Genomic DNA, 24483 nt, shown 5'->3' on the forward strand with positions numbered 1-24483 from the left:
TAGTTCAGTCAGTTCTCATTACAATGAGGTATATTTGCTTTTTAGCCTGTTAAGTGTTGTTAAGTGAACACAACCATTATTTGTCAACTAGAGTGTACACCGAGCACTTTCAACACAGAACCAACTTCAAACACTTCAAGTAAATCCACCAGAGATAAACTGAAACAGAGTTGGAGTGCTCTTTTTAATGGTAGACCGTGCATACTACAATAGCCCCTCATACAAACACTGACGACAAAACTCTGAAGCAATAGCCACACTTCACACTCCATCACTACATCCAACACCTACGAAGCTCCCTTAAATGCCAGTCCAGTCTCAAATATACAGGCTATCTTTGGAGACTGCGTAGATTTAGGTGCTGTGATTCTCCATCAAGGACAGAGCAGTTTGGGCTGCCACTCGGATAGCTGCCAACATCCCGCGAGTCCAGTTAAGATCAGTCCTCCCTTCAGGACTCAATAGGTTTTAATCAACACATTATGCCAGTTGTTAATTGCCCGAGCTACCTGCTGCTAAAATAAATTCAATACTTTTATTGTATTAGTAACCATCTGTTTAAAAACACCAGGCCCAGATTACTGTTTAGCCTGCGGTCAGTGTTGACATGGAGTACATCTTGCTAATTTGCACGGCAAGCACTTCCTTCGAGAGGGGTGAGAACGTTCAAGTGTGAAATGTAGAGTAAAGAAAGCGTTGTAGAGACCCAGGATGACTTCAGCTAATTAAATTGTGTAAAACAAATATCAGGTTTTTAGTACAAGGTCAAGATTCAGCCATGCTTTGTGAAGTTTCTTTTGAGAGAGAGCTAATTTACAGTGATGTGAATTGTGATGTACACATAAAAATGATTGTAAATAAAGGGGAATTTTTTTTGTAATTAGATTGTTAAAATGTAAAATTATTTCAAAGTCAGAATTCTCCACAGTCAGACAACTTTAGTGTTTAATGCGTCTTAAAGCTAAGTGGACCAAAACCATAATCCATTTTTAAATTAATTATTGGTAGAGAGCTACAATGCAGGGTGTTGTAAGGCAAAACATTACCCAAGGAGAACTTATATTTTCAGATTTACCAGTGTTTTACCATTATTCACAAATTCAGTAGATCCATTTAGATTCACTGGTTCACTGGTTGTTTTGGACAGTAAATAAAGCGGCTATGTTTGTATTATAGATATTGTGACCCGTTTCCTGTTACCGCCATTGTAAACAATTCGGAGTTGGTGAGTTTCTCTAAAGTGCACCACTCTGAATGACCTTGTTTACATATCAATAATTAAATTATGCATAATTATGCAAGTTAACAATTTTAAAAATCAGTTGAAGTTCTCATTAAGATCCAACAACTCTATACTTTTGTTAAAGCATACACGCTTCTTTCCTGAGAAAAATCTGAGTACAACATAGCTTTGCCTGGCCTGTGAAAGCAGTCTCAGTCTAGTCTGGTAAGGACAATAGGCATCATAAATGTGGTTTGAAAATGTCTTTAGCCTCATGGCCTTGCGTTTATTGCAATCAGACATACTGTTAAGGACAAAAAGAGGCCACAGTGACTTTCATTCAGCCTCAAGCAAGTCTCATGAGGAGCTCTTCCAGTGGGCCGGGTCGATGGTCAGCCCGTCAGGCCGTGTGGACTGCTGGGGTAATTAGCACTCTTTAAGGGTGTGATTGGGGAGTCAACAAGCTGCATGCTGTCTGGTTTTAATCAGCTGTCCTTTATTTGCTAGCTGGTGAAAAAGCGTTCGGGGGCGACGGGTTACCCCTGCCTCATGCCCAAGTCTCTCTCTGCACCCAGTGAGCTGCCAGAGATGAGGGGTAAACATACACAGGCCAATGTGCAGGTGAGGATCATCTCCTAAATCAGACATTGCAACACAATGCCTCTTATGTGGAAGATAATAGTGCTGTGCTGTTTTCTTTTTTCAGAAGTCTGTAATAGCAACCCTATTTTATTCCAAAAGCATCCAGAGACCTGCCTGTTCAACATTGCCTCCCAAATCAAGCATATTAGCCAGGAGTCTGTCCTTTTTTGCTGCTGTAAAAACCTCTACTCTTCTGGGAAGGCCTTATGCTTGATCTTGGGACATTGCTGCAGGCATTTTATTACATTCAGGCACTGATGTTGGCCAATTAATCTGGCTCACAAATGGCACACCAGCTGGCATATCGACAAAGTCTTTTTTTTCAGTAATGCAATGTTATGGGAACTATGGAAACAACAACAATTTACTAACTGATACAACAGTTTTCTAACTGCAGATCAGTATTGTGTATGGTGACCTAGACTCATGTGCATTTGCCTTTGAAGTATTCCATTCTATTGTCAGTGTTTTTCCATGATGATTACACTGCATGTTCCAGATTGCATGTTTTTCTTTTCTGGGAGAGCTCAAATTACATATTTAGTTGTAAATGTGCATGGATTTGGTTTGAAATTATAGGTTTTGAGGTCTGTGTGTCAGTGGTCCATAGGCACAAAGGTGCATGAGGAATCTATTCATTTGGCCTATATCTCAGCCATTCAGAACAGCAAACACTTCATCTACATAGAGGTAGGTCAATCAACTTTAAAACTGGTTTCAACTAAATTTGTTACTATAATTCAAGTATACCATGCATGTACATAGTATATGATATAGTATTTAATACATGCATGTTAAGAAAAACATTTGAATATAGACCACTGTCGAGATTTATTTTCTTCATAAGGCTTTACACATACAAGAAATATGTTAGATTAATATATACCACCTTTTATTAGAGAAATAAAAATGTTTCAATCATATGTCAATTGTTCTTGTTATTATTACTTCAATATGTGTATTTGTTATACAGTAGTTTGAACAGTCTGTAGAACTGAACACACATTAAACTGTTCTATATGACAGAACCAGTTCTTCATCAGCTGTGCTGACAAGACCATCCACAACAGTATCGGAGACGCACTAACTGAGAGAATCCTTCGAGCATACAGGTGTGGACGTATGCCTCTCTCTTACTGCCTCTGCATCAGCCCAACATAAAATACCTCTTTTCACTGTAAGACCCTTATCAGTCTGGTCCAGTAGTCTGCTCTGACAGTTGAATGGCTTCTGGCATTGGGCTTCTGCAGGGAGAAGAAGAAGTTCAGGGTTTACGTGGTGATGCCTCTGCTGCCTGGCTTCGAAGGCGACATATCCTCTGGAGGGGGCCAAGCCATAAAGGCAATCATGTACTTTAATTACAGGTAATCACCAACACGTGCTTCATCTGTAATCACCAAATTGCCTCAATTAAAGGCTGGACACCATGCTTTTTGCAAATTATACGCTGGTAATGCGGAAACAATGTAGGTCCTGCCTGTCGTAAGCTTCATAGAGGCCATTACAGGCTGAAGTTGGGGGGGTGGGGGGGGTGTTGATCACTGGCTTTTGGTGAGTGAGAAGTGATTGGTCAGGAGAAGAAGTAAAGTATGTAATTGACTTATCTGTGCTCCACCCACAAGTGCGTTCATTCTTAGTTACTCTTGGTTTAACAAGCTTCACAGAACACTGACAAAAATCTCATTCAAAGCAAGAAACATAATATATTTGGGTTACAGTGCATTGCCTATTTTGTTATATAATTGTTTTTTAGGAACAAACAACTCATTTATAGACAGAAAGTAGATTTTGTAGGTCCTGCCTACTTTAGATGTTTCAACACTGCCAGCCGGTTAATGTTGTGACCCACACAATTAGCTACCGTAGGAAGTGCCCAAACAGCATCTTTTCACCATATTACACAGAGTATGTGTAACTCAACTAGACACTTGACCCTATATTCAAAAGGTTTCTCTCAGTAGAAGTGCTGATCTAGGACCAGACTTCACTCTATTTATTATGCTTTAGGAATACAGCCTCAGATCTGACCTGAGTTTCATGCTGCAGTTTCTCATTAGGTTTAATGTGTTGTTTGCCAATATTTTGTGAAGCTTATTTAATCAAGTGCGACAGCAGCTACAAAAGAATACATTTGTGGACAGAGCATGAATAGGTAAATTGGTGAAAGGAAGTCCCCATGTGAGGAGAATGACATCAGTCTCTGTCTCTGTATCTTCAGGACCATGTGCAGAGGAGATTACTCCATTATCGAGAGACTCAAATGTGTGAGTAAGTAAAACTCCTTCAGTTGTCCGTGCCTTTCACCATCTAACAATTTTTCCTGACACATTACTGTGTTGACTCATGTACCCAATAATAAATAAATAACTGCTTAATGACTAAAGGTCTAAATAATCAACTGATTATAATTGATTTATGGTGATCAGTTGTTTAATGCAAAATTCTTTGTTTAGTGTACACCGCAAAAATGGTATCTTGGAAAGGGAAATCAGCTTCAATCTAGTCAGTATATCTAATATGTAGGAATATAAAAATTGCGAAATGGTTGTTCTTATAGGGAGATGATTTTTGCTTTTTTTGAGCATTATTTCTTGAAACAAACTGAATTGTCTGGCATAATGTCATGGAGCAAGCAAAATTGTCAGTCAATATGTAAATTGAAAAGAAATAAACTGAATAATCTTTATAATATTCTTACAACAATCTCATATTAAGAAATACATGGTATACTGACTAGATTCAAGATGTGGATACATTGCATTTAATGCAAACTGCCTGAATAGATGCTTTATATTAACTTAATCTGATGAATTGTCAAACTAGTCACCTGGAAGCTGAGCTTTGATGAGCAGAAGGAGTGACTATATGCATGTTTATGTGTGTCCATATGTCAATGCAGTGTCAGACTGCTGGATCAACTACATCTCGTTCTGTGGCTTGCGCACTCACGCTGATCTGGACGGGCGCCTGGTCACTGAACTCATCTATGTTCACAGCAAGCTCATGATCGTGGATGACTGCACTGTCATCATTGGTTAGTCTAACTGTATGTACAGAAATCAAACACAGAAGTTAATATATGGTGCAAGTAAATGTTAGCTTCATATTGATCCTCTGTAGTCTGTTCCAGCAGCATAGCTAATTTTTTCTCCAGCACAACAAATAAGCTTAATATTATGATCAGTTCACTGCACTGTTAGGCTTATGCATATACCTGCAGGGCTTGGCTTCTGAGCAGTGAGCTGAATGTGTGTGTTTGAATAGATTGTATTGTAATGTATTGTAGTGCCAGTAGATGGCAGTAGTGTCTAATGCAAGCCATGCTGTTCTTGACATTCTTCTGGACATGTCGTGAATAACATCCTCAGATGTTTAGCAGAAAATACAAACCCCCTTCATCAATCACTATATGTATTCTTAAGCTCCAAGTGTCTGTATGTAGCCCCACACTTCGATTGCTCATTCTCATAGCTGTGTCTTATATGTTGCACAGTACACACAGTATACATGATAAAATAGTGTTTCAGATTTGGATGATTCAAATGTGTTGAATGGTTGCATGATTCCAGTGTATTATCCAGTGTATTTTTCTTTAAAGCAAGAACAGTGTTGCTGTAACATGCATGTACTGCCATTTGATTTTTTTTTTCCTTTTTTAATTACTGCCAATACTCATAACAGTTGCTTATGAGTAAGATTAAGATCAAAAACAGAAGTCTAGATTTTGATTAATAAAGGGTCCTGTTGTCTGTAATTGTGCTCAGTGAGGGTGGGTTGCTGGCTGTGCTTTTTGCAGGCTCTGCTAACATAAATGACCGAAGTATGCTGGGAAAGAGAGACAGTGAGATGGCGGTGGTGGTGGAGGACTCAGTGTTCCAGGACTCACTCATGGACGGAGAGATTTACCAGGCTGGGAGATTTGCCTGGTCACTAAGAGTGGAGTGTTTCAGGTGGGTTCAATAATTAATGATTATTTTGAATAGTTATTGTTAATAAATCCATAGAACCAACTCTCAGGTCCTAAGCAATGCATGTACATAAAGTTATAGAATGAGAACCTCTAACAAAATTATCTTACAATTTCACAATTTATAATGGACAGCAGGGCCTTTATTTAGCTGGGCAAAGAAACACAACAGAGTTCTTTTAGTTTTGCCATGCGACTGAAAGCCTCACCTGGAGGTGCCATACACTGCCTGCTATGATGAAAGCCTCACCAGGCATCACCACGTCCCCATTGAACTTCTACCATATCCATATCCAACACAATGGATAATGGACACAATGGAGTGTTTCTGGCCAGTGTCACCCATGGCTTGCTCATTAGGAGCTTGAACCTGCATTTTTGTAAATCTGCTGTGTGACCACGTCCATTATAAAAAGCGCTATACAAATAAGAATCTGGTTGAATCATATTCACAATACAGCATTACAAAATCACAAAAGTACCACCTAACTCCAACCTTAGTACCAAGGATAATCTCCTGTCAGTGAATTGAATCAATTAATTGTTGAATCGGGCATTTGAGTTGTTGAATCTAGTTACCTTATATACACCAATCTGGCATAACATTATGACCATCTCCTTGTTTCTGTGCTCACTGTCCATTTTATTAGCTCCACTTACTATATAGGTGCACTTTGTAGTTCTAAAATTGCAGACTGTGGTCCATCTGTTTCTCTGCATACTCAGTGGTCAGGACCCCATGGACCCTCTAAGAGCAGATACTATTTGGGTGGTGGATCATTCTCAGCACTGCAGTAACACTAACGTGGTGGTAGTGTTAGTGTGTGTTGTGTTGGCATGAGTGGATCAGACCACTTTTTTTTTTTTTTTTTTAAAGTTTCCACTCACTGTTCACTCTGTTAAATCCCACAACTGGGGAAATTCCACCTCTGCATTTAACCCATCCACATTTAACCCATCCGTGAAGTGAAATACACACACACTAGGGGGCAGTGAGCACACTTGCCCGGAGCAGTGGGCAGCCCTATCCACGGCGCCCGGCAGTTGGGTTAGGTGTCTTGCTCAAGGACACCTCAGTTGGTGCTGGGGATCGAACCGGCGACCTTCTGGTCACAGGGCCAGTTCCCTAACCTCCAGCCCACGACTACCCCAACTGCCCCATTAGACAGTCCTACCTTGTCAGTCCACCTTGTAGATGTAAAGTCAGACACAGTAGCTCATCTATTGCTGTTGTGGTCATCCTCTAGTCCTTCATCAGTGGTCACAGGACACTGTTGGCTGGCAGACCAGCACAACGCACACTAACACATTACCACCATGTCAGTGTTAATGCAGTGCTCAGAATGATCCACCACCCAAGTAGTACCTGCTCTTTGAGGGTCCTGACCACTGAAGAACAGGGTAAAATGGGGCTAACAAAGTATGCAGAGAAACAGATGGACTAGAGTCTGTAATTGTAGAACTACAAAGTGCACCTAGTAAGTAAGCGGAGCTGATAAAATGGACAATGTGTAGAAACAAGGAAGTGGTCATAATGTGTGTGTGTGTGTGTGTGTGTGTGTGTGTGTGTATGGTATACATAAACACACTTATTTTTCTAATCTAAAATTTACAATAAAATGTAACAATTGTTATAATGTAACAGTTGTTATATAATGGACACAGTGACTAGTTGAAACAGACATTTTGATGGAATCAGTTTGGTAAAATAAATCCCAGTGCTATTTAAGTCTTTAAATCCCTTTGCTATTTAATTTTTCACTAGAATGTCTCTTCAATAAAAAGTATGCTCATTTTGGTGTGTTGTTTGAAAAATGAGTAAAGAGAACTTGGCATGATGTATAACTTGCCTTGAAAATGTGTTTTTAGGCTTGTGCTCGGGCTGATAGGAGACTACAGCGTGGACATCAGTGACCCCATCAGTGATCGCTTCTACAAGGAGATTTGGATGGTGACTGCAGCGAGGAATGCCAGTGTTTACGACAAGGTGAATAATCTGTTTAATGGAATGGTGGAAACACTTTCAACACGCTCCAATTGGTTAAACCCTTTGGTTGTTTCTTAAAGCATGTACCCTTTCATCACTGAGGTAAAAAAATGGGATTAGTTAATCAATACATTAAATTCTTTACCTGCACTCTGTCCAACAGACTGCTTTGCTGTGTGATCTGTTTGTGCCAGGGCTTTAAAGAGGACACATGAAACGAACACTTTTTTTGCATGTGGAATTGTTTGATTCACTTATTAAGTTAGAATCAAATTGCTCTTATGTCCTGTATTATTATGCAGCTGACATGCATTCTCTGCTAGTGCAGGCAAGACTGATGTTGAATTGCCTAAACATGATTTTTTTTCCCCCATTTTTCAACATTTTTTTTGAATAATTTAATATCTAAGATGCAAACATTCAGAGTGGTTTGATGTGAAATGCACTGTTCTAGAGAAACGTAGTCAGAATTGTTCATGGAGGTGGTGATAGGAATGCTGAATGCTTCTAAAATAGGGGTGCATAATTCCAGTTCTGAAGAGCACAGCAATTTGGTCATTTAACCTGCTCAAATATACCTGATTCCAGTTATCTGTTATTTGTCAGGTTTAGTGTGTAGGGCAGTCATCAATTTGTGTTGGTAACTGGTTCTTTAGGACAGTAGTTGTGCACCCCTGCTCTAAAAGCTACCTCAGAGAAATTTCTTACATTATGTTCTATACAAAGTCAGATATCGCCCTATATTCATTTAATTTCCAGTCAAACAGCTATAAGGCAAGGCAAGGCAAGTTTATTTATATAGCACCTTTCATACACAACGGTCATTCAAAGTGCTTTACAAATGAAAAAAAACAGAAAAATGTAATTAATGTAAATAAAATAAAATTTATGTAAATTAAAAAATTTTAAAAAAACAATTAAAACAATAGATTTAAAAGAAGTTAATCAAATTTAAAAGAAGGAGATAAAAAATTAGAATAAAAATAAACATGATTAAAACAATAGATATAAAAGAAGTTAAATGAATGAGGATAAGAGTGCCGTTACAGGATAAAAGTGGATTAAACTGAGCTAAAGGCCTGCTCAAACATGAAGGTTTTCATTCTGGATTTAAAAGTGTTCAGTGTTGGGGCTCTTCTAATGCTCTCTGTCAACTGGTTCCATTTCAGAGCAGCGTAGTAGCTAAATGCCGCCTCTCCGTGTTTAGTTTTTACCTTAGGCTGCACTAACTGACCAGTTCCTGATGATCTGAGAGTTCTGCCCGGCTCATATTGCTGGAGCATATCTAATAAATATACTGGTCCTGCACCATTAAGACATTTATAGACCAGTAATAGTACCTTAAAGTCTATCCTGTAACATACTGGTATCCAGTGTAGGGATTTAAGGATAGGAGTGATGTGCTCCCTTCTTTTACTCCTAGTGAGAACTCTGGCAGCTGCGTTTTGAATCAGCTGAAGCTGTTTGATTGTCTTTTTTGGGAGTCCAGTTAGGAGCCCATTACAGTAATCAATCCTACCAGAAACAGGCGTGGATGAGTTTCTCCAGGTCTGCTTTAGCCAGAAAATCTCTGATTTTGTTGATGTTTTTGAGGTGATAGAAAGCTGATTTGGTGACAGCTTTGACATGACTGTTAAAAGTGAGATCAGAGTCCATTTGTACACCAAGGTTACGTACTAGTTCTTTAGATTTTAGGCCTCTCGAATCTAGATAGGCAGCTAGTCTGTGTCTTTCATTGCTATTCCCAAATAAAATAATCTCTGTTTTATCTTTATTCAACTGCAGAAAGTTGTGTTTCATCCATTTGTTTATGTGCTCAAGGCATTTGCACAGTGAGTCTAGGGGACCGTAGTCATTTGGGCAGAGAGCCATGTAGATCTGAGTGTCATCTGCATAGCTGTGGTAAGATATCCCATAAGTATGCATGATTTCACCTAGAGGAATCATATATAAATTAAATAAGAGTGGCCCAAGAATTGAACCCTGGGGTACACAACAGGTCACTGGCACAGTCTCAGAAACATTACCTTCCATTTCCACAAAGAAGTTCCTTCCTTGAAGGTATGAACTGAACCATTTTAGGACAGTTCCTGAGAGTCCAACCCAGTTCTCAAGTCTATCTATGAGAATTTTGTGGTCAATGGTGTCAAAGGCAGCGCTGAGATCGAGCAGTAGTAGAACAGACATGTTTCCTGAGTCTGTATTTAGGCGAATGTCATTGATAACCTTAATTAGTGCAGTCTCAGTACTATGATTAGGTCGGAAGCCTGACTGAAATTTGTCTAGACATCTATTTGTGGATAGAAAGTGCATAATTTGTTTGAAGACAATTTTTATTTTTTTGTGCTATTTATTTTTCCAATGAATGGTAGATTAGAAATTGGTCTATAATTATTTAACAGGCTTGTATCTAGAGTTTTCTTTTTCAAGAGAGGCTTCACAACTGCAGTTTTTAATGCACTCGGAAATACACCTGACATGAGTGAGCAATTTACTATTTGAAGAATGTTCATTAATATTGAGGAAAAGACATTTTTTAAAAACTTGGTTGGTAATGTATCAAGACTGCAAGTGGATGATTTGAGATGACTCACTGTATCAATTAAAGCTTCTTCATTAATAACACTAACACTAAACTAAACTAAGCACAACCTATACATTTTTCAAGATATATATTTTGAGGAGATTGGATACAAGTTAATCCACTGCCATAACAAAGTCAAAGAAGTGAAAATGGGAGTTTCAAATGAAGATCAAATAATCGTTTTAAAAATAAGAAAAATGGAACTAACAACTGTGCAAGACCTGGTACCAAAACATCAAAAATGTTCCTGTTAACTAAAATAGTACTCAAAACCTACAGCTTTGAGAGACAGGAGAAAAATCAAGCTCCAGTTGTGCTTTTAATGTGAAAAAAAAAGTCCACAGGTGTTTTCTGTCCATCCATCCACAGAAGACAGCTCAACATTATGAGTCTTATAGCAGTCAAGAAGCCTTTACAGAGCCATTACTGGCTAGGTTCTGTGGAATTATTAGCCTTAGTATTGTTCATATTACTTTTTAAGATGTATTATGTCTAGCATTGAAAGCTTAATGGTTATATTGTACAATTCTAAGAGCTAAGAGCCAGCACATAAGGCTTTGTGCTGACTAATGGTGGAATACACAAGGACGTCAGATAACAGGAAATACCTCGAAGCTAATAGTAGTAGACCCTGGGATTAGCACACAGCACACAGATAAGCAGACAGATAGCACACAGATAAGCAGAGCCATTGTCTGGAAAACAGGGGGAGTTGGTAAACACAGGGAATACCTTAAGCTGACCTTGCAGACGCGCTCACGTCTCGAGCGCATCCTTAAACTTTTATGATGTGGATTGGTGAGATGGCCTAACACACACATTTGGAGGCTTGATGGAATCTACTGATATCTTGGGTAAGGAAGGAGCGGTCATGCGACTATAAAAAGGGAGTCAGATGAGAAGGGGTCAGAGCTTACTTGGGAGATACATGATGCATGTTCTCTGTTTGTAACCTCTCCAGAATTCTGTAATAAAACCGTTTGTTTCACTTCAGTCTGATCTACTCGTCTCATTTATTTTGCATCAACGAACACGCAGGACTGGTTTCGTCCACAGTTCTCAAAACAGTGGACTTGGCACTCTAGACCTGGACATCACTGAATGTGTTCGGGATTACTTGGATTGTGATTGAGCAAAAAAATGTAACCAACTTCTAAGACGGAATTGTGGGGGGAAAAAAAGTGCTGCGTTTTTTTTTGTTTTTTTTATATATATATATATATATATATATATATATACAAATTTAAAGTAGAGAATGGAAGTTGTAATAAACGTAAATTGTAAACACAGTGTAAATACTAAACCAGTAGTTGGCGACATGCACCTCCACAGAAGAATTAGATTTATAGTTGAAAAATAAAACATTTCTTCTTTGTAGTTAAATAAAGCTCTGCTGATCAGTATTACACAGTTTTGACAATAAATAGTCCTAAACGCTGAAGTCAATGTAGCCTACATTTGCTAATTCACCAACCTTTAACTCTGAATATCAACAATGACTTTGTTTCTAGCAGTACCTGAGCTCAGGACTTTCTCTCTAACCTATTGGTAACTTGCAAAGATACTTTCTCTAGATAGACAAGGCACTTCTTGCAAGTCTCTCTGGTTAAGAGCGTCTTCTAAATGCTGTAAATGTAAATTAATACTGTCAATGCATGCAGCAGTCTCAAACTAGCTAGTAGGTAACAAAAAGGCAAAGAGAAAGATTTAAGACAAACATCAGTGATTTGGAGACAAACTGACTTATTTGCATTCATGATCATTCCAGCTAGTTTCCGGATGCATTTACTCTGCAACGAAACTGAAACACTAAAAACGAAAATTCAAACAAGAAGCTGGTGAATGAGAAGCTGAGTTCAGCCAAAGTTTTCTGCCAGAGATATGAGAAAAGCTGCTATAACTGAGCTTAAGCTTAAAGCAGTCTTTTTCATTTATATTTTTTAGCCTACATTAGGACATCAGCACATACTGAGACATATTTACAGCCTATATAGTAAAATGGAAGTTAGCTTGTTGTGATTTGATTTTGTGGTATGTCTTTTCTGTTTTTTTTTTTTGTTTTTTTTAACTCTGCTGAACAATGAATAACTTGCACTTAATGGACGTTTGACAGGATATTTCTCTACAGTGTACTGTTTCACAACAGACGTTTCCCCTTTAAAGATATAGTATGTAAATAAGTCTTGTTGTTGTGTGCACAGGTGTTCCGATGCTTACCTACAGATGCAGTGCAGAACTATAAGATCCTGAGGGAGTACATGTCTCGCTCCTGCATGGCAACTGAAGACCCCATCCAGGCTTGCGCCGAACTCAGGAAGGTACGTGGCTTCCTGGTCCAGTTCCCCTTCTACTTCCTGTCTGAGGAGAACCTCTTTCCTTCTTTAAACTCTAAAGAGGGTATCATGCCCATGGAGCTGTGGACATAGCCTTATGGGAAATGTAGTAACATGTTACAGTAAAACTTCAGGGTCTCTTCAAAATGTACATACCTAATATATAATTAACTGTCAGTGGTGATGTATGTTTACAATTCAGCTTTGTTTTCTTTCTGTTTAGAGACAAAAATAAAAACATATGGCATAGATGTTAAAACTACCTCTGGCTTTAAGCTGGCTTTAAATATAGCTTTTGAAACTCCTCAGCTTGCCAATAATGGCCTCATGCTTCTCATTCACTTCAGCCTTCTTCTCTGTTTAATATGAGCCTTGTGAGAAGATTAAAAAACACGTCTGAAAAATGAATGTAAATAAATTAATGACATTTGTAAACTAACCACATACTGACCATGAATAAAGCTTTTTTAATCTTTGTCTCTAATAATTTAGTAATTACACCAACATTGCTACAGGCAATATTGCAAACAAATAACAACACTACAGAACATACTAGTGACAGGCTTTATTATTGAATATTCATTTAAAATCACAGAATACATACAAACTATTTTATTTTACAAAATAGATTCATGTTTATAAATTAAATATCTTCGTAGTACTTTTAAGATTTTACACATTCACAGAGACACAGAAGAACAGAGGTACATTCACTGTCTTGTCTGCACAGATGTGCAGTTTGAAGACTGTTTGCCCACTGTATCACAACACAAGGTAATTATGCTGAACAAACATTTTTTATAAACCCATGAGCAACTCAAAACATTGTGGAAAAAAGAAAGACACTGGCCCAAAAACAAACCAAATGAGAAACACACTATGGCTTTTGTGTTGAGTTGGGTCAGCTGTATGAGAACATCTGGTGGCACTAAAGCTCTGTTCCCATAAACACTGCATCTGGGTCTGAAACTAGGATTCTGTTACATTACATAATACATCCTGAGGGCGCACAGCAGCTGCTCTTTACATTATTGATAAAGAAGCTTGTAAAGATCTTCTGCCAGCAGAAACATTGTTCCCTAGATACAGATAGGTGCTCACTAATAGCGGAATATAAAGAAACATCAGATCCTTAACTTTGTCAAGTATAAATTTCTATTACTGACATTAAAGGGAAATTCCACCTTTTTATTTTTGGCAGAATTCAATCATTTATTTGCTGTGTGCATTGACCAGTGTAGCTCCACATGGCCTATGAATTTTGGATGTATGTAAAGTTGTTAATAGTGTTAATAAAAGTGGTAGTGGTGAAAATTTGTGCACTGTTTTGCTTATACAGTGCTCGTTTTGCATGAATCGCTTCTTCATGAATTTATATTAAATGTGTTTTATGCTGAAACTTTAACCATTGTTAAAACAATCTCTCAGGCATCAAGCAGCATATTGGCATCCAATCCTCGCAACAGCTTTCTGTGAGTAATGCTTCTAAAACCTTAAATGCTTTTTAATGTCTGGTACCTATTGTGACCACAGTGAATGATTCTGAGTCAGGTAGTTTCTCTAGAATTTCACATCACTCTGAATTACTCTGTTTACACCATACCAATTTAATAAGGTAGGAATTCTGGAAAATCAGTGGAATTCCCCTTTAAGCATAAATTGTAATGATTTCATTACAACTAAATGTGGATAACTGCCTTTTAAAACACAGATGGCAAACTGCTTTCAGAAGGGCCTTGTAAGCAGTATGTGATGTTAATATGAAATTTCAGTTGAGACAAAATGCTATAGCTTTTGGCAGAGGCACAGCCAAATGTAATATAATTATTTCTAGATTTGCATACTTGATCAATGCATAAAATGTTACATTTAAATGCACATCTCTCCCCAGCTTTTAAAATGTTTATCACATTCCTTAAATAGTTAGGTCATATTGAGTATTACACTGACGCACAGCTGGCAGTGAACCAGCAAAAAGGCCTCTGACTGTGTATACTAGAGTTTCTGTGCACATGCATGTTTGATGCTACAGAACCTCAAATATCAATGAGGTCATCGCCACTCTCATCACTCTCCACAGTCAGCTGTCGAGTCCACCACTTTTTGACCTCAGATCCAGAGGAGGCTTCATCACTAACTGGATTCATCTTGCACACCATGGACTTAACACTAGTGCGCCCTGAGAAAGAAGCCAAGCACACAAATCGGCGTGAATGCTGAGAATGAATAACAGTATTAAAAAGGTTTGAAAGCAGGTATATGATTATTAGTTACTGACATGGTGAAAGTAAACTAATAAGGAGAATATATAAAAAGTCTTTAACAGCATACATGTGTTTATGCAGGGTGAAGTTTTTACAGACCCCCAAAATATTCATTACTACTGCCTGTGTAAATGCAACCATAATGCTTACTCTTGTCTCAGTATTTTCTGGTCTACTGTGATGATTTATAATCTGCACTTCATCACAAAATCCAATTTAACCAGCTATACCATTTCTTAATGACCCCACAGAGAGCCTGTGTATTTATACACCAGCATGGAGGATCAGACTATAAGCTAAACAATGTAAGGTTGATTTAAAAAAGCAGTTAAACATCACATGGATGGTGGTGCTGTGAGGGACATTGATTTACTCTCTAAAATTAATGTGCGCTATAGAGCAGCAAAGCATGTTTTGCTTCATAATTCCTACACCATGATGTGTAGAGTCAAAATTCTTTTTTTTGTCTGATTCCTTGGGTCATGCCAAACAACATTGCAATTTGGACCACTTAGCTCCGCCCATTTAGATTTTTTGCTAATTTGCATAATATGCAAAACCTACTTTTGGGAAATAGTTCTTGGATTTTCACTAAATCTTCAATTTTCTGATATCAAAAAGTTCAGAAGAGTCTCATTCTCAATAATTATTAAAAACATCTTGACTTTTCTAAACAAGTTGGCTGCCATATGCTAATTAACCCTTCTGACATAGTTCATAATTAATTTAAAGCTCCATACGTGGAGAATGCTTTTGCCTTCAACACTGAAACTTGACAGACACATTTAGAACCACATTCTCTGGTAGCCTACCAATTTTGATGGGCATATGCCTTTAGGGGGCGGGGCCATTGCCAATTAACTTTCTCAGCATCCGTGCATCCAATCGAGCTGAAACTTGGCATGTAGCATCTACTCAACAGACTATGAGTGAATCTTGAAGGACAATTTGATATATTGAAATTCATGGCTTGCTGTCAGCCAATCAACATTTAGCAGGTCTTTAGGTCCAACAAAACAACTTTGTAATTTGGACCATTAAGCTCCGGCCTACTTTAAAAAAAAGCTAATTTGTATAATATGCAAAAACTACTTTTGTAAACTAGTCCTACAATTTTCACCCAATCCTCATGTTTTTGGTGTCAAAAAAATCATAGTCTGTGGATTTTAAGACAATCGTTTAAATTTTGGTTAAAAAACCTTGAGTTTATTGCAAAGAACAGCCATTAGACACCAATGAATCTGTTCAGCCTGGCTTTTTCTGACTTAGGGAGCTATAGATTCTTTAGTTTTTTAGGTGATTGTGATAAATCTTGGTAAACTTGTACATGACTATTTTCTGAGAAAAAATGCAAAGTTTCATTTAAATTGACTGTCATAAGCCCGTACAATACTTAATCTAGTGCATAAGTATTAAAATGTCATTATATTCTTCTATGAATAAAATATAGTGGTTTCAAATTACACAACTCATTACCATCTAAAACACTGCAAATATATGTTACAAAATTGCACAGGAAATATGGAAATTTGACAAAATTGCACATGAAGTGTGGAAATTTGACTTAAACCCAGGTTGGCCACACAATTAATAAAAGCAGTATCTTTTCGGCCCAGCAGAGGAAGCATCAGCATTAAATAAAATTTATGACTTCAAACATACTTATGGTCATAGTCTTTACATCTATCTATCTTGCGGCAAAGGAATTTTATGTATTCCACTGAGCCCAGCAATTTTGCTTATACAAGTCTTTTTAAAAACTCTTGTTTTTCTGTAAATCATCAGAGTCTGAAAACCGATGTTTTCATACTGCTTGCTGAAATGTTTTTGCAACGTCTCAAACTTTCTCTCTAAACAACCATCAAAGTCTCAAAATCAATAATTACTTTAAAAATCTTGCCCTTTAAGCACAATTTTATTGCAAGTTATCGATCAATCAGTCCAGCCTAGTCAGATGAAGGGGACCACAAATTTGTCACTTATGCTCCGATTGTGACCAAAAATGATATATACATCGAAAATAATCAGCTGAGGGAACGTATGAGATTTGGCTTGAATTGGCTTAAGTTGGCTCTTACAGTGCTCAATTAGATTGCCAACAATCTACAATGTAATATCAATGTTCAACTTACTGCCAAAATCTAAAATGTAATTATTCTTGTCTAAGAATATAAACAATAAAAACATGACAATTGTTTCAAATTATGCATCTTAATGAGAATTGTCACTTTGCAAGTATGTGTAGGTTGTACTGTACAGGAAATCCTATTATTTGATTTCAGCTAATTTTATTCAGAGCAACAGTTTTTCTCTGGCTACAAGAGGGAGTCAAATCAGTAACTGCACATGTCATTGTTGACATATACATGGAAATCTTTACACTGTATGTCTTTAAGCAAGTTATGTTATGTTTTCCACTAAGCCTAAGCCTAAATTGTTTTACAAATATGAATTAAAAAAAACTTTCAGTAATATCACAGTTGAAAAAAGATGGAGAATAGACATTTCTTACTAATTGAGTTTAAATTAAATTTCATTTTGCAATCTTGTGATTGCAATGACTTTTAAGCACAGTGTGGCTGAACATTTTGAATAAATTGGTGTGGATTGGCTTATTCTGCCATAAAAGGCAGAAAAATACACCAATAATTATCTGAATATAACCAAATTTGACACAAATATAGAAAATGAGAAACTGACAATGTATTATGATTTCATTTGGAATTATATTCCTCAATAGTCAAAGTAATTGCAAGGTGGAAACTAATTCTGAAAATGGTGCTTGGTTCCTTATTGGTCTGTACTGATAAATTCTCTCAAACATTTCTGCTAGGGCCACTTGTAGTTCAAACATGAAAACATCCGACTTTGAAGAATAAGGTCGTGGGTTAAATTCCATGTCGCATATGTCAGATGGTACTGTAGTAGTTGTTGTGAGCACACACTTAATTATCTTAATCTTAAGGAAGGGTCTTTCTTAAAAATACAATTTGCTGCCTTCTATGTCCAGAGACATGAAATCTGTTTAAGCTATTATGTTGTCCTAAAATCAGGCATGATTCCTTGTTGCTTCCTTTCAATAAATAGTTTCGAAGACTACAGTTGTGCCACAGATGTCTTGTGGCTCACCATGTGAGCCTTCGCCTTTGAACTCTAGGGTCGGCTCGAATCCCTGTCATGGATGTTAAACTGAGTTGTGGTTTAGTGGTCTTAATCATAGCAAAAAGGAGATCTTTCTTAAAGGCCTAAAGATGTGCTGCATTCTACGACCAGGGGCCACTACTTTACTCCTGAATGTCTTCCTGGTGCTTGGATCCCACAGATTGTCGCCTGCAGCTATATTTATTATTATTGATATTTTCATGCAGTATTTTATCACTTTTAGAATCAAGTGAATCTGTTGTCATGCACAAAAAAATCTAATGGATTTGAGGCGCTGAAAGATCTATGAGTGTTTTTGTGAGATATCTGACCTGTGGGCAGTCTCCACTGGCCCAGCTTTCTCTGGGGCCGATCACCTGAGTCCTGCCTGAAGCCACTGCGGTCTGACAGAGTGGGGCTCAGCAGTGTCTGCAGGCCGCTGTTCTGCTGGGCAAAGACACAAAGAACAGCCATTAAATCGACCGCCTGTTGAAGTGCAGGTTGTTGAGTGGGTGGGTGTGTGTGAGGTACCTCTGGCTGTGTGGGGTTGTCCTGGTTGTTAGCATTTGCATCATCACTGGGGACAGTGGTCTCAATGCTGGGGGGATTCAACAGGCGCCGCAGGTCCTGCTGCTGGCTCTCACGCAGACTCAGGATGATACTGCATGACTGCTGCTGCTTCTGAAAGTGCATGTGCAACAGCTCATCGGCCAGCATACAACACAGCATCTGAATCAGCATAAGACAACTTCTAATTTAATGTGCATCATCTTCACTACATTAATTTAATTATGCCTGTGCAAAAACTAAAGCAGCAATTGTCCATCCAGTATGTTTAGGGGTGATGAAAGGGGAATCGAACCCAGGCCCTCCTCGCTGTGAGGCGACAACGCTACCCACCACGCAACCGTGCCGCCCTTATTTATTTTAGTGAGTGTCTTATCCAGAGAGAAAATCTAATTATGCTCCAGAGAAAGGAAAATGTAGTGTTTGGAAAAATGGCAGAAGCAGTATAAATAAGTGCAATCATCCTAAACCTCAACCACCAGGGGTTTATCAGTGCATATGTACGCTTCCATTATTTGTTAGCTAAATTATCCTTGTAGCTCCAGTCCAAAAAACTAAATAAGCAAACTCCAGACACCAAGCATGTTTTGACTGATTTATAATTGGAATAAGGGGACCACTGTGTATTCTTATTTTTCATCAAATTATCACTTTATGGTAAAGTAAGGTAGAGAAATGGCCTGCAGCAAAGGTGAGGATGGAGAATACGTGAGGGTTATGTTGTGCAGTGTATGTGTGGACTTACAGCTCGGATGCGTTTGAGGCACTTCTTCAGCCACATGCGGATGGTCTGCTTGGCTACCTCCTCTTCAATGGTGTACTCTAGCTGCTCCCGGGCCAGTAACTCCTCCAGCTGCAGACTCTTCCTGATGTCTACTGAGCGGTATGACAGCATGCTGAGACACACACACACACACACACAAACGTTTGACTTGCTATACTTTTGAGGACATCCATAGGTTTCTGTTGATTTTTGTATTACTGAAGCCAAATAATGACACCTAAACCTAACTTTAACCATTTTTTCTGCTCTAATTTGTAATTTGTGTTGAAAACAACATGCTCAAGTGAGGACCATTTTTATGGTCCTCACTCAAGCAAAAATGTCATGTGATGACTATCATTGTGAGGACACGGTGGGAATGGAGAATCAGAGCACATCTCATGGAAAACTGTAAACTTTAATGTAGTATGTAAACATTGCGTTAAGTTTTAAAATGTTCATTCTCCAGTCCATACAGTGACTATATAGAAAAAAGCTGTAAGAACAACCTTATCAAGATGAGTTTACATGTTTACAGCTTAATCAGCCTACAAAAGGTGAATAAGCTCTACCTATTCACACTGAAATTATAAGAAGTTTGGACTGCTCTGTAAATGAAGCACAATACAGGTCAAGTCAGAGTCAATTTAAAGGCACAGCAACAAAACAGTCTGTTTAATTCTAATGGATTAAGAGATGTTGGAAAATGGTCATGTAAAGTATATAATGACTTTTTTTGGTAAATAAAATCACCAGCATGTCATAAATGGAGCTGTGGGAAAATCTAGAATAAAAAACAGGATATAGGCCCTTTAAGGTGGACTTGAAGCCCATATCTATATTACAGGCTAAGTAAAGTAACATAACCTCCTACATTATTGGAGTTCTAATGGTCCTAAATTCAAACTAGTCACCACTGGGGGCAAATCTCTTAGAATCATCGCCATAAAACTGAGCAGCTCTCTATTGTAATCCTTTCAAAAGTTAAGTATTATGAAGTTATCATAGTTGCTTCTTTTGTCTATAAAGCAGCATACAGTTATATGCAAAAGTTTGAACACTCCCAGACAAATAACATGTTTTGTTGTTTTTAAAAGAGGTAAACATTTTGGAAAATGACATGAAATAGAAAATGTGCCATAATTTTTCAAAGGCCACTCTTTTTTCCCCTCAGTAAGTTTCTTTTAGAAAATTAGCAAAGTGTAATCTGACCAGGGTTGCCCAAATTGTATGACAGTATAGAAATGGTGGTGTATCAATTAAGCTTATTATTATCATTATTATTAATCTATCCCAGCTGCGTGGCACATGGCTACCTCAGGACATCATGGAAGGTGACATCTCCTCCATTGTGCAGCCGCTCCATCTCATAGCACATGTGCTTGAAGAGCAGTTTGTCTTTGTCCAGGTCCACCTCCAGCCGGCCTCTCAGCAGCCGCAACAAGAACTTCACCCGCGAGGTGGGGATCACACCCTGCCAAATATCGCATGTATCTCAGTTTCACCTGCATGCTTGTTCAAATTTCAAACCAGAACTATAAGGAGTAACAGACACACTAACCCTAGATTAACTCAAAGGTCATGCTGTATTCTATTTAGCAAATGATGTTTTCAGCAAAATTATCCTGAAAAGGCTGATTAAGACTTGTTAAGAATCTGAAAGGAGTTTGCAAACTATATTGAGGGCTCTCAACACATTTCTAACCCTGTACCGCCAGACAACTAAATTGGGTACTTCCTTTACAGCAAACTAAGTAGCCAACATCTAGGGTTAATTTGGTTGCTGTAATACACAAACCAGCATGCTAGCAGTTGGTCATTAGTAGTTCAGCCTCCTCATGCCACGATTGAGAAAAGACCTAGTAAAAATCATGCAATTGTAGTTCTAGTTTAGTTCAGCCGATTTATTCATTACTGGCAAAGAAAGACTGTAACACCTCCAGGCAAGCCTACAGCTGCTCTTTGGATGTTTGTTGACACCTTTCTCTCCTGTTCTCAATAAAGTTGCTAATGAAGGTGTCGTCTCCTTCTCTCTATCTGTGACAGACAGTAATAACTCCCATTAATCTGGAGGTGAGAACCGTCAGTGCTTACAACAACCTCATTTGCAGACAAAGTATCGTTCCGGAGAACGCACACACACTCATCAACACACCCAGCTTGGATCAATGGGACACCTCCGCTGCCCGCCTACCTCTCGTTTGTCATCCACCATGTTCCAAATGATTTGGAAGTGACGCAGGTCGTTGTAGCTTAGCAACTGATCTTCCTCCGTGGAGTAGAACAAAGAGAAGTTCTCCACAATGATAGCTGAAGTAAGGCAAGGAAAAGTGTGATTATGTTGAATGTGGAAGGAAATTATATTGTGGCAAAATCATGCTATCTTGGCTAAAAATATATTAAATCTAACTGATATATACAGTAATTTCGGACTTTGTGGTAGCTGTAATGTAATAAATAACCTTTGCAAGCTCTAACAAACCTTTGCAGCGAAGTGTGTGATTTTACATATATATATATATATATATATCTATATATATATGCTCAAAAAAATAAAGGGAACACTCAAATAACACATCCTAGATCTGAATGAATGAAATATTCTCATTGAATACTTTGTTCTGTACAAAGTTGAATGTGCTGACAACAAAATCACACAAAAATAATCAATGGAAATCAAATTTATTAACCAATGGAGGCCTGGATTTGGAGTCACACACAAAATTAAAGTGGAAAAACACACTACAGGCTGATCCAACTTTGATGTAATGTCCTTAAAACAAGTCAAAATGAGGCTCAGTATTGTGTGTGGCCTCCACGTGCCTGTATGACCTCCCTACAATGCCTGGGCATGCTCCTGATGAGGTGGCAGATGGTCTCCTGAGGGATCTCCTCCCAGACCTGGACTAAAGCATCCGCCAACTCCTAGACAGTCTGTGGTGCAACGTGGCTTTGGTGGATGGAGCGAGACATGATGTCCCAGATGTGCTCAATCAGATTCAGGTCTGGGGAACAGGCGGGCCAGTCCATAGCTTCAATGCCTTCATCTTGCAGGAACTGCTGACACACTCCAGCCACGAGGTCTAGCATTGTCCTGCATTAGGAGGAACCCAGGGCTAATCCGCACCAGCATATGGTCTCACAAGGGTCTCACAGCATATGGTCTCACAATCTGAGGATCTCATCTCGGTATCTAATGGCATTCAGGCTACCTCTGGCGAGCACATCTGTGGCAACCCCCATCTGTGGACGTCGGGCCCTCATACCATCCTCATGGAGTCGGTTTCTAACCGTTTGTGCAGACACATGCACATTTGTGGCCTGCTGGAGGTCATTTTGCAGGACTCTGGCAGTGCTCCTCCTGTTCCTCCTTGCACAAAGGCGGAGGTAGCGGTCCTGCTGCTGGGTTGTTGCCCTCCTACGGCCTCCTCCACGTCTCCTGGTGTACTGGCCTGTCTCCTGGTAGCGCCTCCAGCCTCTGGACACTACGCTTACAGACACAGCAAACCTTCTTGCCACAGCTCGCACTGATGTGCCATCCTGGATGAGCTGCACTACCTGAGCCACTTGTGTGGGTTGTAGAGTCCGTCTCATGCTACCACGAGTGTGAAAGCACCACCAACATTCAAAAGTGACCAAAACATCAGCCAGAAAGCAGAAAGGTACTGAGAAGTGGTCTGTGGTCTCCACCTGCAGAACCACTCCTTTATTGAGTGTGTCTTGCTAATCACCAATAATTTCCACCTGTCTGTTCCATTTGCACAACAGCTGTGAAATTGATTGTCAATCAGTGCTGCTTCCTAATTGGACAGTTTGATTTCACAGAAGTTTGATTTACTTGGAGTTATACTGTGTTGTTTAAGTGTTCCCTTTATTTTTTTGAGCAGATTACACACACACACATATATATATATAAATGTGTGTGTGTGTTAATAAATTGTTCATTTATATCTGATTAACTTAAAAATAGAAAATAATGCAATAAAATGTTTGGTTAATCTTCTAAGTCAGTACTTTGTAACATCCCTTTTGGCAGGTATCACAGCTTGCGAACACTTTTTGTAGCCAGCTAGGAGTCTTTTTGTTCTTGTTTTGGGAATTGTTACCTACACTTCCTTACAGTAACCATCTAGTTCTGTAATGTTCTTGGGCCTCATGTTTAAGATCTACTCACAGACAGTGATGTTCAAATCAAGTGACTTAAGTTTCATGGTGGATTTTGTAGTGTTTGAAGTGTGTGGATAACTGTCCTATTGTAAAGGCCAGCCTCTTTTCACCTTCATTTTCTTGACTGATTGTGTTGCCTCTGCTCATATTTAGTGGAAACTATTCTTTCATCTACAGTGGTTCAGTGCAGTGTTTCCTGTGCCACTGGCTGTCACACAACCCCAAAGCAAAACGGATTCCTACTCCACGCTTAACAGTTGGCAGTGTTCTTTTCATCAAATGCTCCTTTTTTCCTCCAAACATACTTTTGGTGATTCATCAGTGTACAGCACTTGTAGCCAGACTACCTCATGCTAATCTAAATTGTCTTTTGCATGCTTGGATCTGTGTTTTCAGGCTCACTACTGCCTTCAGACATTCAGCCAGCTGCTTAGAGGTGAGGAGCATAAGGTTTGAAGAGTCAGAGAATTTATTATGCTCTGGAATTATCATCAGCTGACAATTCCTAATGACAATTCTTGACTTGCCTAACTAGTTTAATCAAGTTAATTAGGGCCTAACAAGTCAATTAGGTTATGAGACTTTACAACTGGAAAGGTGTGAAAACCTTTGTCCATGCTACAACTACTACTTGATTTCTTTGTATTTTTAAGTTTAATTAAATAAATGTAAAGTAGATGTGCATTAACATTTGTAGAAATTTTTTAAATGGTTTGCTACTGAGGTTGTGCTTCTTTTCCAAAATCAACAAAATATGCAGTTTGACCAGGGATGTCCAAACTTTCCACATATTGTTTTTGCAGAGTAACACTGACAGTAATTTATCCCAAAAGTTACCAGCAATAA

General features: G+C 38.6%; 2 protein-coding genes across 7 annotated transcripts in view; one reads left to right on the forward strand and one right to left on the reverse strand.

The window, feature by feature from the left end:
* si:ch211-168k14.2 (phospholipase D1) overlaps positions 1 to 13558 on the forward strand; it is a 46446-nt gene extending 32888 nt beyond the window's left edge. Inside the window, exons 18-26 of one of the 2 annotated variants that reach the window (XM_037538953.1) lie at positions 1730 to 1843; positions 2444 to 2554; positions 2891 to 2976; positions 3115 to 3228; positions 4083 to 4132; positions 4764 to 4898; positions 5661 to 5814; positions 7701 to 7818; positions 12604 to 12828. In XM_037538953.1, the coding sequence (XP_037394850.1) occupies positions 1730 to 1843; positions 2444 to 2554; positions 2891 to 2976; positions 3115 to 3228; positions 4083 to 4132; positions 4764 to 4898; positions 5661 to 5814; positions 7701 to 7818; positions 12604 to 12828 (1107 nt within the window). Of the gene's footprint in view, positions 1 to 1729; positions 1844 to 2443; positions 2555 to 2890; positions 2977 to 3114; positions 3229 to 4082; positions 4133 to 4763; positions 4899 to 5660; positions 5815 to 7700; positions 7819 to 12603 lie in introns of both variants that reach the window. The other variant, XM_017720922.2, reaches the window with a different exon arrangement.
* Positions 13286 to 24483, reverse strand: part of nalcn (sodium leak channel, non-selective) — a 177778-nt gene continuing 166580 nt past the window's right edge. For 3 of the 5 annotated variants that reach the window (XM_017720920.2, XM_017720921.2, XM_037538951.1), the window contains 6 exons: positions 21665 to 21780; positions 20787 to 20944; positions 19453 to 19603; positions 18672 to 18821; positions 18473 to 18587; positions 13286 to 14914 (listed from right to left, as the gene is read on the reverse strand). In XM_017720920.2, the coding sequence (XP_017576409.1) occupies positions 14772 to 14914; positions 18473 to 18587; positions 18672 to 18821; positions 19453 to 19603; positions 20787 to 20944; positions 21665 to 21780 (833 nt within the window). In that variant the 3' untranslated portion in view covers positions 13286 to 14771. The remainder of the gene's footprint in view (positions 14915 to 18472; positions 18588 to 18671; positions 18822 to 19452; positions 19604 to 20786; positions 20945 to 21664; positions 21781 to 24483) is intronic. The other 2 variants (XM_037538950.1, XM_017720919.2) reach the window with 2 other exon arrangements.

This window comes from Pygocentrus nattereri, chromosome 6, assembly GCF_015220715.1.
Source record: "Pygocentrus nattereri isolate fPygNat1 chromosome 6, fPygNat1.pri, whole genome shotgun sequence".
Taxonomy (NCBI): Eukaryota; Metazoa; Chordata; class Actinopteri; order Characiformes; family Serrasalmidae; genus Pygocentrus; species Pygocentrus nattereri.